The sequence below is a fragment of the Scomber japonicus genome, chromosome 17, assembly GCF_027409825.1.
Source record: "Scomber japonicus isolate fScoJap1 chromosome 17, fScoJap1.pri, whole genome shotgun sequence".
In the NCBI taxonomy this organism is placed as follows: Eukaryota; Metazoa; Chordata; class Actinopteri; order Scombriformes; family Scombridae; genus Scomber; species Scomber japonicus.
In genome coordinates this window covers 27,030,207-27,043,329 of record NC_070594.1, presented here as the reverse complement: position 1 = coordinate 27,043,329, position 13,123 = coordinate 27,030,207, and the positions used below count along the sequence as shown (strand labels likewise).

Here is a 13,123-nt window from a genome sequence, read left to right as displayed (position 1 = left end):
ACTTACATTTGATATGATGAATGAAATTTGCTAAATGATGGAAAATTATCCTTTTTTCGTCATCCATTATGAGTCTGATGATGTTATACTGTACAAAGCTAAATCTGTGGAGCACTTGAAATAATCTGAGGGACAAATCACTCACCCTCCGAGCAGGTCAGCAGTGTCACTCTGCTGGTTCATGTTCACAACCCGCAACCTGTGTCCTGAAACAAACAGTCCCAGTTCAACTTCACTTGTACGGGCAAAGAGAAAACGGAACATCTGAATCAAAAACTGGTGACTAGGTTCCTCAGTCTGGCTCACCTGTAACTTTGGCCAGGTGCTGGACAGTGGAGGTCTTTCCAGTTCCTGTCTCTCCCACTAGGAGAACAGGTTCTCCCTTGGCCACACACACTGCCAGCTGTTCCAGAAGCACAGCAGAGGGTCGAGTGGCAGCAAACGTCTGGTTTTCACTGTTTATGGACATTAAACAAAAAAGAACCCCACATATTTAATGATTACACACAGGGTTGTATGCTTTGTAGATATGTGTATGTAGACACCAGTGACAAAGTTGAGTCCCCTCAACCATAATATACTGGAACATATTCGAACAACGAATCGATAGTCAACACCTTCAATGCTATCTTCAATGTTCACACACAAGCCCTACTCTTTGCTGTTTACACTTTGTTTGCAGTGACTTTACTAAGTTTAGTTTTTATATCTGGCTCTCTTTTTTACCTATCTATTGTGTTTATCTCCTGTTCTGCTCACCATTTCAAAAACACAAAAGGAAACATGTTCAATGGGTAAAAACTTCTAATAATCTTATAAAGTTCCATCATTTTATCTCTGAAATTGAAGGTTGACAATTGTTAGTTAATAGTATATTATTAGGCATTGTATATTTTCTATTAATTGAATGAATTATATTTTTTTACTTTATTCAAATCAATTTGTAAAACATTACCTTAATACAGCAGTCTAAGGTGTTATTTTTAAAATTCCTTTTAGAGATAATTAACTCCAAAAAAGTATCCACAAAAAGTTGCTTTCACAAGATAATGGGATAAATATCTTTTTTCTTTTTTACACAGGAAAACAAAAGGTTGTTATATACATAGGTTTGACTGTAGCCACAAATAGTGAATACAAAATAACACTGAATGCTAACATACTAGCATAAAAATAGAACAAGTGGAGAAGCTGAAGTTAGCTGAAATTAGCTAACAATAGCCCAACAATACTAGTAGTCTTACCAAACCAAGTAAGGCTGTGCCAGTAATATATATGATATATCAATTTTACAAAAGAAAACAAAAGGTTGTTGATGTAAAAATGATCCACAGACCTCATTGTAGAGCGTTTTCATGTGAAGTACTTTAAAGCAAAGATATAGTCTGTGTGAAAACTGTTCACTAGAGTCCTAAAAATAGATATTTTTAATCTAGAGCAAAAAACACTAAACTTAAATACATAAGTTTGCTGAACAGCATTGACTGTGGCCACAAATAGTAAATACAAAAGAACATTGAATGCTAATACCTAGCATAAATGTAGAACAAGTGGAGAAGTCAAAGAGCAATGTCTAAAGTTAGCTCAAATTAGCTAACATTAGTTAGTAAGGCTGTGCCAGTAAAACTCCTAAATTGAGTAAAAGTATGTTCTAGATACTCTTCCATTTTATTAAATCTCAGACAATGACACGCGTAAAATTATCTAAAAGAATAAATATTTCTGCTCTTTATTACTCCCTCACCTTACATTTAATGCATTTGTCACCACAGTTCCTTACATATTTTCAGTCCAAAGTTTGACACCATTCACATTGGCCTTTGGGAGAGAATCAATATGGATATTTGGACATGTCCTGATGGGCCAGCCATTAGATGGCTTTGTTTACCATAATGTAGTTTGAAATCAATTCATTGTTTACCAGCATTAGTCCGGTTTGTTGTATCAGTTGGTGAATGCTGGCACAGCAACTGATGGATATATGTATGGTGTAAACAGGGGTCAAAGAGGGCGGGTGGACAGGATGTCCCACTTACACACTGAGCTGCACTGCTTCTGTCTGCTTTCGACTCAGAGTGACTCTGCCCACTGAGGCCTCCAGCTCGGTCAGCGAGATGCCAGGCTGATACATCTGGCAGAAGTGCTGCGCCTGGAGGAGGACAGAATAACTAAGTTTTATTTTGTAAAAAAAGGATATCTCACCATGAAAGTGCAGAGGTGGGGGGAATATTCATTACAGCAATTCATAACTGAATAAGGGGCTAAAACAGTGAAGTACGGAATGTCATTAATGTCAAACAATCAATCGATGCTTTACAGGAGGTTCTAAGCACAAAGGCATTGTTTTGTCCTTCCATAAGACTGATTAATTTATACCTTCTCTTTGGAGATATTCAGCTTGCTTCCGATGATCTCAGCCATTCGCAGTCGAGTGTCAGCACGAGACAGCATTGCAGTGAAGCAGTCAAGAGCCTGACGGAGAGAAACGCCATCAAACTTCAATTAATAAAAATAACCTATTACATCACAACAGCGTGTCTATTTGTAGTTTTTACACTTAAATTAAAACAAAAATTCACGTTCATATTTAGGGAGGGGGCAGCTGTGTAAGAGAGACACTTCAGTCATTATTGGTTTACCTTCATGAATCTACTAACCTCTTGGAAGACATGTTGTGCTGTGGCTGAGGATGTGCCGTCAAAGTTGAGGCTGATTCGCTCACACCACTTCAGTAAGTCTCTGCAGAACATCAAAAACACATGATTTTTAGACTTCTCAGCATGCAGAATTTAAACCTTTCAAATGTGGACGACTTGGGAGTAAATTATGATGATCTCGGCGGGAAAAGTTAATCAGTGCCTTATAATATGAAACAGTGATCATTGATGCTATAAGTAAACAGAAGCAAGTAAGACAGTTAACCCAGATTAAACATATCTTGTTCAATAACATAAACCCTGATGACCTGGACCAGCATATATGAGCATTGTGGGCTGAGCTACACAGCTAATTACATTGACCACTGAGAAGCATCTATACTATTGAAGTGCACAGCATGGAAACTACAAACACATTGATTTACAGCTGAGTCTTAACCAACACACCTTCTAATTATCCCCCTATATGGAATTTTTAAAAAAAAAAGGCAGACGAGTAGTGTCGCTACGTGAGGAAGTGTCTATAAATCTGTTATCTAATGAGGATGTCCTGGAGTGACCAGCAGGACCTACGATTCAAGCCCATCGTCCAGAGGACAGTCCAATCAATAATCTATCGAACGCAGCAGCAGCTAGTGGAAAGCTAATTAAAGTGCTGCAGACTGGCTGGTAGTTTTGATTGGAGGAGGGGGGTGGGAGCAGTGGGGGGTTATCTGACAGATGTGAGGCCAATGGGGCAAAAGCTTTCTATGTATGTTGTGTTTGCCAAGATCACGTAAGTGAAAATTGGATTATATACCTCAATAAAACATAAATATGTGTAAAATTATAATGCTATTGTGGATTTACATTTTCATGTTCAAGTTTGAATTATGATTTTAACAAAGTCCTCTATGAGCTTCCATACGTGACCAGGACACAATTTAAATAGAGATTTTCAGGCTTTTCTAGATAAAGATTAAATAAAAATGATGAAAATAAATATTTACAATCATATAACTAAATATATGTACAATGCATCCAGAAAGTATTCACACCCCATCCCTTTCCCCACATTTTGTTATGTTACAGTCTTATTCCAAAATATATCAAATTCCTTTGTTTTCCTCATTAATATACACACAATACCCCATAATGACAAAGCAAATGTTTTTTTAGAAAATTCAGCAAATGTATTAAAAATAAAAAACTATTTGCACCCTTTACTCAGTACTTTGTTGACGCCCCCTTGGCAGCGATTACAGCCTCAAGTGTTCTTGGGTATGAAGCTACAAGCTTGGCACACCTGTATTTGGGGTATTTCTCCCATTCTTCTCTGCAGATCCTCTTAAGCTCTGTCAGGTTAGATGGGGAGCATCGCTGCACAGCTATTTTCAGTTCTTTCCAGAGATGTTCAATCAGGTTCAAGTCTGGGCTCTGACTGGAACACTCAAGGACATTCACAGACTTGTCCCGAAGCCACTCATTCATAGTCTTGACTGTGTGCTTAGGGTGGTTGTCCTGTTGGAAGGTAAACCTTCGCTCCAGTCTGAGGTCCTGAGCGCTCTGGAGCAGGTTTTCATCAAGGATCTCTCTTTACTTTGCTCTGTCCATCTTTCCCTCGATCCTGACTAGTCTCCCACTTCCTGTCACACAGCATGATGCTGCCACCACCATGCTTCACCATAGGGATGCTATTAGCCAGGTGATGAGAGGTGCCTGATTTCCTCCAGACATGACGCTTGGCATTCAGGCCAAAGAGTTCAATCTTTGTTTCATCAGACCAGAGAATCTTGTTTCTCATGGTCTGAGAGTCCTTTAGGTGCCTTCTGGAAAACACCAAGTGGGCTGTCATGTACCTTTTACTGAGTAGAGGCTTCCGTCTGGCCACTCTACCATAAAGGTCTGATTGGAGTGCTGCAGAGATGGTTGTCCTTCTGGAAGGTTCTCCCATCTCCACAGAGGAACGCTGGAGCTCTCTCAGAGTGACCATCAGGTTCTTGGTCACCTCCATGTCCAAGGCCCTTCTCCCCCGATTGCTCAGTTTGGCTGGGCGGCCTGCTCTTGGAAGAGTCATGGTGGTTCCAAACTTCTTCCATTTACCAATGATGAATACCACTGTGCTCATCTGGACCTTCAATGCTGCAGACATTTTTTTGAACCCTTCTCCAGATCTGTGCCTCGATAAAATCCTGTCTCGGAGGTCTACAGACAATTCCTTTGACTTCGTGGCTTGGTTTCTGCTCTGACATGCACTGTCAACAGTGGGACCTTATATAGACAGCTGTGTGCCTTTCCATATTATGATCAATCATTTGAATTTACTACAGGTTGATTCCAATCAAGTTGTACAGACATCTCAAGGATGATCAGTGGAAATAGGACAAAACCTGAACTTAATTTTGAGTGTCATAGCAAAGGGTGTGAATACTTATTTATGTACATGCGATATTTCAGTTTCTTATTTTTGATAAATTTGCAAAAATGTCTAAAAAACCATTTTGGCTTCGTCATTATGGAGTATTGTGTGCAGATTGGTGAGAAAAAAGTAATTTAATCCATTTCAGAATAAGGCTGTAACATAACAAAATGTGGGGGAAGTGAAGGGGTGTGAATACTTTCCAGATGGACTGTATGTTCTGGTTTAAGGTGACTTTTGGTGACTTTTATTTCTCCTATGAGACTTATCTATTATCATTTCATACTAATTAATGTTACTATCAAGTGCTATTTATGAGTCACTGGCAGACAGACAGTAGATTATATCAGTATGTCTGCTGGTTGATATTGACCTTATATTACATCAGCTTTTGGCGCGCTACTGTGTGTGTTACTGAGTGTGCTACTGGAGGTGATAATGATGGAGGTTATATCCTGGCTGGATATATAAATAAATAGTCAATATCATTATGTGTTGGTGATGAATCAGTTTTAAGAAGCTGCTCACATTTATGAAAGTATGTTATGTTTTTGTGGTTTGGTTAAAAGTTTTAGGTCCTAACATGTGGCCTTCTTGCATTGAATGTTACACAAAAAATGTATTCTGGAAATGAAAACTAAAAAGGCCTTTGAAGAGTAGCTGTAGTTTAAAAATACTGCTCTCTATGTTTTAAAGCTGGAGTGTGTCTCTTCGTCCTCATCTCTCTACTGATTTATCTGGTGGTGATGGACTTAATCAGCATTGTGTGAACTCTTTTGGCAAAGGCTTGAATGTAACAGAGGTTCATTTATATGTAAAAGTGTCAGACTCTAGGCACATTTGACAGCTGTTTCCACCACAATCCAACAGAACTTGGTCAAAATGATAATAACTGTGACAAATGTGAAGGAGGAATTAACTGTAATTGAAACACGGACAAAAAGGACCAAAAAAAAAAGTGCAGAGGCCTGCAGTGATCTGGAGCCTCACCTCAGTGACAGCGCTCTGCCCTCCAGCGATGTGGTTTTGTCCTGGCTGCCATCGGTGCTTTGGAGGCTGTCAGTGTCAAGGTCAGAGTGTCTGTCTCCAGTCAGCTGGCAGTAGATATCCAGCAGACGGTCTGTCACCACCGTCAGCTTTGGATACCTGCTGATGAGCACCTGCACGCAAAGACATATAGTGAGCTCAGAATACATGAGGGAAGCTTTGTAATCACCAGAATGCTGTATAGTCAGTGCAGCTGTTTGTAATTTGCATTTAAGAGCAAATAAATAATTAACACCAATTATAGCAGTTTCAAAAAATCCTTCTCTATTACATCAAATAATAGAAATAAGATCTTAAAACATAACCATGGTTTAAATATTCCACATGTCATCTCAACACTGACCTTCTTCAGCTCTTCTCTTGTCATGTTGCCCATTTGCAGCTTGGTCCAGTACTTGTCCAGCAGTGCTGCATGGGAGTTCTGTGGTTTGTGCCAGCTGCCACCACTGTAGTACATCCTGTCAGACACAAGCATGACTCAGTTACTCCTTATTTATATCTGAAAAGTTCATTAAGTTGTGTGCAGTACTGACTTGTGGCTCAGGAGGTAAAGCAGGTCATCTGTTAGATTGATTGACTGATATGTGAGCACAGTCCATATAGCATTTACACAGTGAACGGCCAGGTATGACGAGTTGTGAAAGTAGACAAGCTGTCTCTTTCTCTAGCTCTCTTGTCATTCTTCACACCACTACATCCATCACTTTTTATGTGATATGTGTCATATGCACGTGTATGATTCACTGGGCCTCATGCAATCTGAACCTCACCGCTTAGATGTTATTAAATCCTACACACTGCTCCTTTAGAGGGGAAGCCAGTTAATTTTAGATTACAAAGAGTTGTTAAAGTGAGATCAGGGAGGCAGTGTGATGTGTGGCCATTTACAACTGCGAGACTCTTTCCTCTATGTGAGGACAATACCATGTACAACCTAGTTTCCTAATAGCATATCTAGCCCTTAACAACACCAGGAGATCAGAGGCCAAAGAACACTGCATGTAGAACTGGGACGCACATGTAGCCTAAAAATCATATATGTTTATATAAATGTTCCAAAGACAAATCCAGTCCTGCCAAAATCATCCTGATCATATTCACGTCACTGCAGTACACTACAGCATCTAAAACGCTGTGGATGGAAAACTAGGACGGCCGAGCTGCTGTTGCATAACTACATTTACAGTGGAGTGCTAATCTTACCTTCTCGTTGCAAAGAACTGAAATCCAGGAGCGACGTCAATGCAATCCTCCCGACCTGGAATCATCAACTTTTTATTCTCCATCAAAGGCAGGAGCACGGAGATCTAAATGAATAACAGCAGTGTGATTAGAGGCGGTGACGTGATGACATAAACGGCTGTAATATGAAGACAAGTAGTACTAAAAAAACACGTTATCAGGAATCTATGTGTTCTAACTCACCACATCCAGAGGTGCATGGTCTATGTCCTCCAGTAGGATCCACTGGCCTGTAGATACAGCTTGTGTCAGGGTCCCTGGCTGCCACACAAACTTCCCTGGTATGTCAGTACAGCGGTACATCCCCAGCAGCATCTGTCAAACCAAACCAAACACATTCACACAGTTTCAGTCTCTGAATGTTAAAGAGCCCCTCCAGACATGTATTAAGACATACTTATGTAATGTGTATTGTCTGTCTTTTATTTTTATGTGTGCTAGGTCACCATATCTCTGTGTCAATCCTTGTTTGTTATTTCAAAAAATAAAAAAACAGAAAAATGTGTGATTACCACTTTAAAATCTTTAAAAATGACATCAACATCTTCTCCCTTGTTAAAAATACAGAATCTATAAAAATATTTTTAATTTCAAAAGGTTTAACAGCTGATCACCAGATGTCTCTTTGTTTGTTCACTGGAGGCTTCAAGTTTCCACATCACACTTGTATAAATTGAATATTGGACCAGGATTGGCTCCAAACTAGATTCTGCTCTTAAGCCCGCCCCTTAAAATCAGACTTCCAATTAGCTCAGAGAAGCTTTCCTCCCTCAGCAGTATGAAAAAACAAACTGCCTCATTCTACACAGAGAAGAACAAACATCCCACTGTAGGAACAAGAAGAAAAACACATTTTTGGAGGAGTGGGACATCAGGTTTAAGTTTCTTCTGTGTTCTCTCACCTTACTGTCAGTTTGATCCCCCAGCTGGACTTTGAGAATCTCTGTAGCTTTTGTATGTCCAGTGACAGCAGCCATAAACTCCACTAGGGCCGTTTTACCACATCCAATAGGACCCTCGAGCAGCACAGGCTTCTGGGAAGCCACGGCCAGCGCCAGCCTTCTCAGATTACGACAGGTTGAGTCGACCAGCACCAGATCCTTCTGGTTCACCTATCAACACAAATCAACATTAAGACTAGGGCCTGACCAATAGATGATTTTAGGGGCCAATGCTGATACCGATATTAGGGAGCCAAAGAATATCTGATATTTACACATATTAGCAAAGTAAATATGTAAAGAATGTATACATAAACACACTTTAGTTGCAGCGATCCCGTAAATGTGGTTATTAATTAGTTGTGACAAAGATATTTAATGGATATTGATTTATTACAGTTTAACAATAAACTTTATCCTATAAAATGACTGATGAGTGCTCTGAAACAGTGCTGGCAATTCAATCATGATAATTAGCTATGAATAAAAAACACACAAAAAAAACATGTATTAAACTTGAATTTGGAAAAAGGATCAAGTATACATAAAATGAAGTGATTAAAAATAACCTTCAACAATTATCAGACAACACGTTCACCGATACAGATATATCTGTGATAGGCCAGTGTTGGCTGACAGATATATGGGTCGGGCTCTAATTAAGACTAAACAGGTCAAGAGCAGACTATGTGTGTGATGAATCACGGTGTACGTACCTGTTCAGTCTGTCTAGGAACGATCCTGGGTAGAACCACACCACACACTGCCACAACATTATGGGACAGGTCCTCTGATACCACCTGACCTCTGGTAAACTTATTAGCCTTCTCCTGGCGCCACATCACAGAGCCCTGATTTGCTAACACCAGGGCTTTCTCTACCTCCAGCTGCTGAGTTTCTTCCAACGCTCTAAGCAAAGGACAAAGAGAAAGTCAGGAAATGTAGCCCAGAAAGCATCATTTTTACAACTGGGATGATTAGTCAGTTAATTGAAAGGTAATAATAAAAGGTACATACTTAATTTTCATGTGCAGGATCTCATCACTTGACAACACCTTCCTCAGAAATATTGTTTTCTGATTATCAGTCATATGAGACACCTGTGCTAAACAATGAGCAGTGTACCTGGAACAGACAAGAACATACACTGTGTTCAAATGATTGGACAAAGTAAAGATGTTATATAGAAAGCTGTCGTATTATTAACATTGTTATAGAATGATATATACAGAGTCATTTGAAGTACAAACTTGTGCAAGAGGAAAGTTATAAATCTGTAATAACCACACACTAGCTGACATCACTGCTGACTGTTTCATATCTTAGGTTTGTGAACTTCCAACAAAACAATATCTTATAAAACTCACCAAATTTTAATAATATAATATAAAAATAATAAAAAATTGTAAATAAAATAATAGATATAAAATAATAATAATAATAACAGTGATAATAATTTATATAATAATATAAAATGTTAATAAAAATAAATAATATACAATTGCAATAATATAAGATTTTATTATATAATATAAACAATGACATATTAAAACAAAAATAATTCCAAAAAGTATGATTAATGTAATTCATTAATAGCAGAGAGCCTAAGGCATGAAAAGATACACATGTCAAAAACAACTCTGGATGATTTGCTTTGAATATTATTGAACTGACCCACGCTCACATATCGCTCAAGAGGCCACATTAGTGGACACCAGTTGTGAGATATCAGACACTACATGTCTCATAAGCCCTCTGCAGGTGTTAACAGGAAGCAGGTACTCACCCTCGAACCATGACGTCACTGGTGAGCAGCTGGGACACACAGGGACTCCAATCCCACAGCATTCGAAACTTAGCACAATCACTCTGGAGGAAGCGCAGGGTGGCACCCATGAGGTCACGCATCTTCATCCTCCTGGGGCCATAATGAACAGCTGACGACTCCTCGCTGGTGAAGAAGAGCCTCTGAAACACTGGGGGGGCATCGTTGAAGTACCTCGCAGCAAACCTGATGGAGAGGAGAAGAAGGAAAGTGAGTCACAGTGGATGCAGCCTGCAGAAACACTTTGGTTTTAGTGTCATTACTCTCCTTTTCCACACAGCGTATATCTCCCCCAACCCAACCCTCTGAGGTGCACTACAATATCCTGACAAACATTGCTGCTTATGTGACCTCATTCTGTTGATCTATTATTGCAGATTTTAACAAAAAATCATTTGTGCCATAAGCTTGATGTTTAGGGTGCTAGGAAGATGCATGGAGAAGGATAATAACTCCCTTATTACAGTTTGTATATGTTAGGTGTCTACTGATATAGACACTAACTGATGATTATTTTCATTATCGATTAACTATGTAAAGATGGCGGTGCAGTTACATGCAGCGACATATATATTATTATTCCCAAAGCCCAAGCTGTAACATCAAAGGTCTTGTTTTTCTAGATGGCTGGGTAACGGTGCTCCATATACCAAGTAGTATGGAAACATCTCCCATCATATGATACCTGCAATCCATATTTGCACCCAGAGCTAGAATATATGACTATTTGTATGGACTTACCTACAGCCAATCAATGCAAGCGTTCTTTGATTTAATGCATGCAACATGTGATTGGTCTACTATGCATTTGTGTAAAAATTATTTCATGTAGATGTGGAGGAGTGGTGGCATTTTATGCAATCTAATGCTTCTATTCACATGATGGGTATCAATGAAATACTCAACTGGTATCAGTATCACTTTAAAAAGGTACTTGGATTGGTGCTGGTATTGTCATTTTTAAAACAATACCCAGCCCTAGTCCCAACCAACAGTCCACAACCCAAACATATTCTGTTTATTGTCACAGAAGGAAGATGAAACAGATGATGAAATATTCACATTCATGAAGTTGAGACAAGAGAATTAAAAAAAAAATTCACTTTCAAAATAGTAAGCGATTCATTTTCAGGCAATTGACTGATCATTTAATGGATGCTGCTCTTTGCTGATCTGTGCATTTTTGTCCACTTTTTGTCCCATTCAGCTTAGCATAAAGACTGGAAGCAGAGGTAAACAGTACTGGTCAGCCTATATATTATATTATACTATATAGATATTGGCCTATCACAGATATATCAGTATCAGCATGTATGTTGTCCAATATGCACCCGTTATTTTTATTGCAAAAAAAGTGCATTTTATTTATATATTCTGCACATACGAGATTATCGGCCAATATATCGATATATCAAATTATCAGAATTTCAGGGACAGTTCCACTTCCTAATGTCAGTATCAGCCCCAAAAACCCAGTATCAGCCGGGTCCTACTGCATACAGCTCTAATGGTCACTGATTAACATGATGTACCCTGTTTGTTTAATCTGTATTTTAAATGTGTGTGTGTGTGTGTGTGTGTATACCTATGTATTTAACACACCTTCCAAATGTTGAACTATACCTTTAATCTTCAGGTTATGTGTCAAACACTAGTTGTGATAGCTAGATTATTTACATCTATATTATGAAAATAAACCTGTTTAATCTGTTTACATGCATGTGATGAGGTATAAGGTGAAAGAGTGGTGGGAGGTGTCAAACGGGGCCCCCAACTGAGTAAACCCAGCCATGTGTCCTCATGCAGCGCCCTACATGACCATCAGCATCTTTACAGGCTGGGTTGAAGAGAAAGGACATGTCCCACTCTCAGGATGAAGATTAACAGGGTCCCACTTACGCCTGTGCATCAGGACTGATGCCGAGCAGTTTGCTGAGGGCCACACACAGGCGCTCGTGGAGGTCATGGTTGATCCTCCCGCCGGCTTTCACCCTCTCTGCGTTCCGCTCCAGCAGGTCCAGGACCAGCGGGCGCAGGTGCCGAGCAATCAGCAAAGTGTAATCCTTCTCCAAGAGCAGCTGAGCCAAACACTCCAGGATACACTGCCTGTCCTGCTGGCTCCATATCTGAGGAGACAGATTCCAATGTTAAAACACACATAAATCCATATTCCTTCCAAAATCTTTACATCACAGTACCTAACATGACAGCAGCATAGATTTAATAACACAATATGTTGTAAAATGATGAGATCTGTACACATGTGGGGAGGGGGGTTCAAGCATGGTGCACACAGGATACATTTGGAGCCACAGTGTGAACACAAACACATCTAAACACCTTATTTCAACTCGCAAATCATCAGATCTTACCTGTTTGGACAGATATTGGCTCAGTTCGTTGTGACTTTTGTCAACATGTCTGGATATGGTGCCCAGTGATGACAGGCTCAACTCTAGATTCTCCATCGTATCATGTGTCTCCTCTGCAGCAGCACAGGCAGCTCGGCGCGGTGTGTGAACAGCTCTGCTCTCTGTTTACTGTGATTCCAGCAGACTGCCAGGCTCATCCCGCGTCTGTCCGTCTTGTCTAATGTTTGGATCACAACACACAAACACGTTCCCGTCACTGTGTACGTTAGGTTAAAATCCTGTCCACATGTGAGGCAAAGCGCTAGTGCTTCCGGGGCATGTCGGAGTAAACCGCCCACCCGTCCCTCAACCTTCCTCCTCAACTTTATTAACAACACGGTAACGTTACAGTCGAAGACTACAGGGAGTGTTAGAGAGACGATAACATGTGTATAAAATACTCACAAAAACACAAGCAGACGTTCAATTGCGTTAAAAAAAGATACATAATTGAAATGAAGAGAGAAAAGTATATAAATATAGCCCCAGTGAACGGTACAGTGACGTTTTCCCAGTGAAGCCCATTTGATTGGACCGCTAAACAGTGGGCGGGACGTACGGAGTTTTTTATTATTTTATTGGTTTATTTTAATCGAACATGT

General features: G+C 39.7%; 2 protein-coding genes across 2 annotated transcripts in view; both read right to left on the bottom strand.

Annotated features, from left to right (window-relative positions):
• mdn1 (midasin AAA ATPase 1) overlaps positions 1 to 2,822 on the bottom strand; it is a 50,171-nt gene extending 47,349 nt beyond the window's left edge. The window contains exons 1-5 of the mRNA XM_053336508.1: positions 2,658 to 2,822; positions 2,377 to 2,472; positions 2,037 to 2,149; positions 307 to 455; positions 146 to 206 (exon numbers count right to left, since the gene is read on the bottom strand). Coding sequence (XP_053192483.1) covers positions 146 to 206; positions 307 to 455; positions 2,037 to 2,149; positions 2,377 to 2,472; positions 2,658 to 2,750 — 512 coding nt within the window. The 5' untranslated portion in view covers positions 2,751 to 2,822. The remainder of the gene's footprint in view (positions 1 to 145; positions 207 to 306; positions 456 to 2,036; positions 2,150 to 2,376; positions 2,473 to 2,657) is intronic.
• A 3,219-nt stretch (positions 2,823 to 6,041) lies between these two features.
• On the bottom strand, positions 6,042 to 12,745 carry LOC128376889 (midasin-like). Its single transcript, XM_053336743.1, has 10 exons — positions 12,483 to 12,745; positions 12,010 to 12,236; positions 10,072 to 10,296; positions 9,303 to 9,410; positions 9,002 to 9,194; positions 8,247 to 8,456; positions 7,528 to 7,659; positions 7,306 to 7,409; positions 6,446 to 6,560; positions 6,042 to 6,215 (listed from the first exon to the last, which is right to left on the bottom strand). Exons 1-10 carry the CDS (start codon positions 12,576 to 12,578, stop codon positions 6,042 to 6,044), a joined length of 1,584 nt encoding a protein of 527 aa, XP_053192718.1. The 5' UTR covers positions 12,579 to 12,745.
• Positions 12,746 to 13,123: the final 378 nt, after the last annotated feature.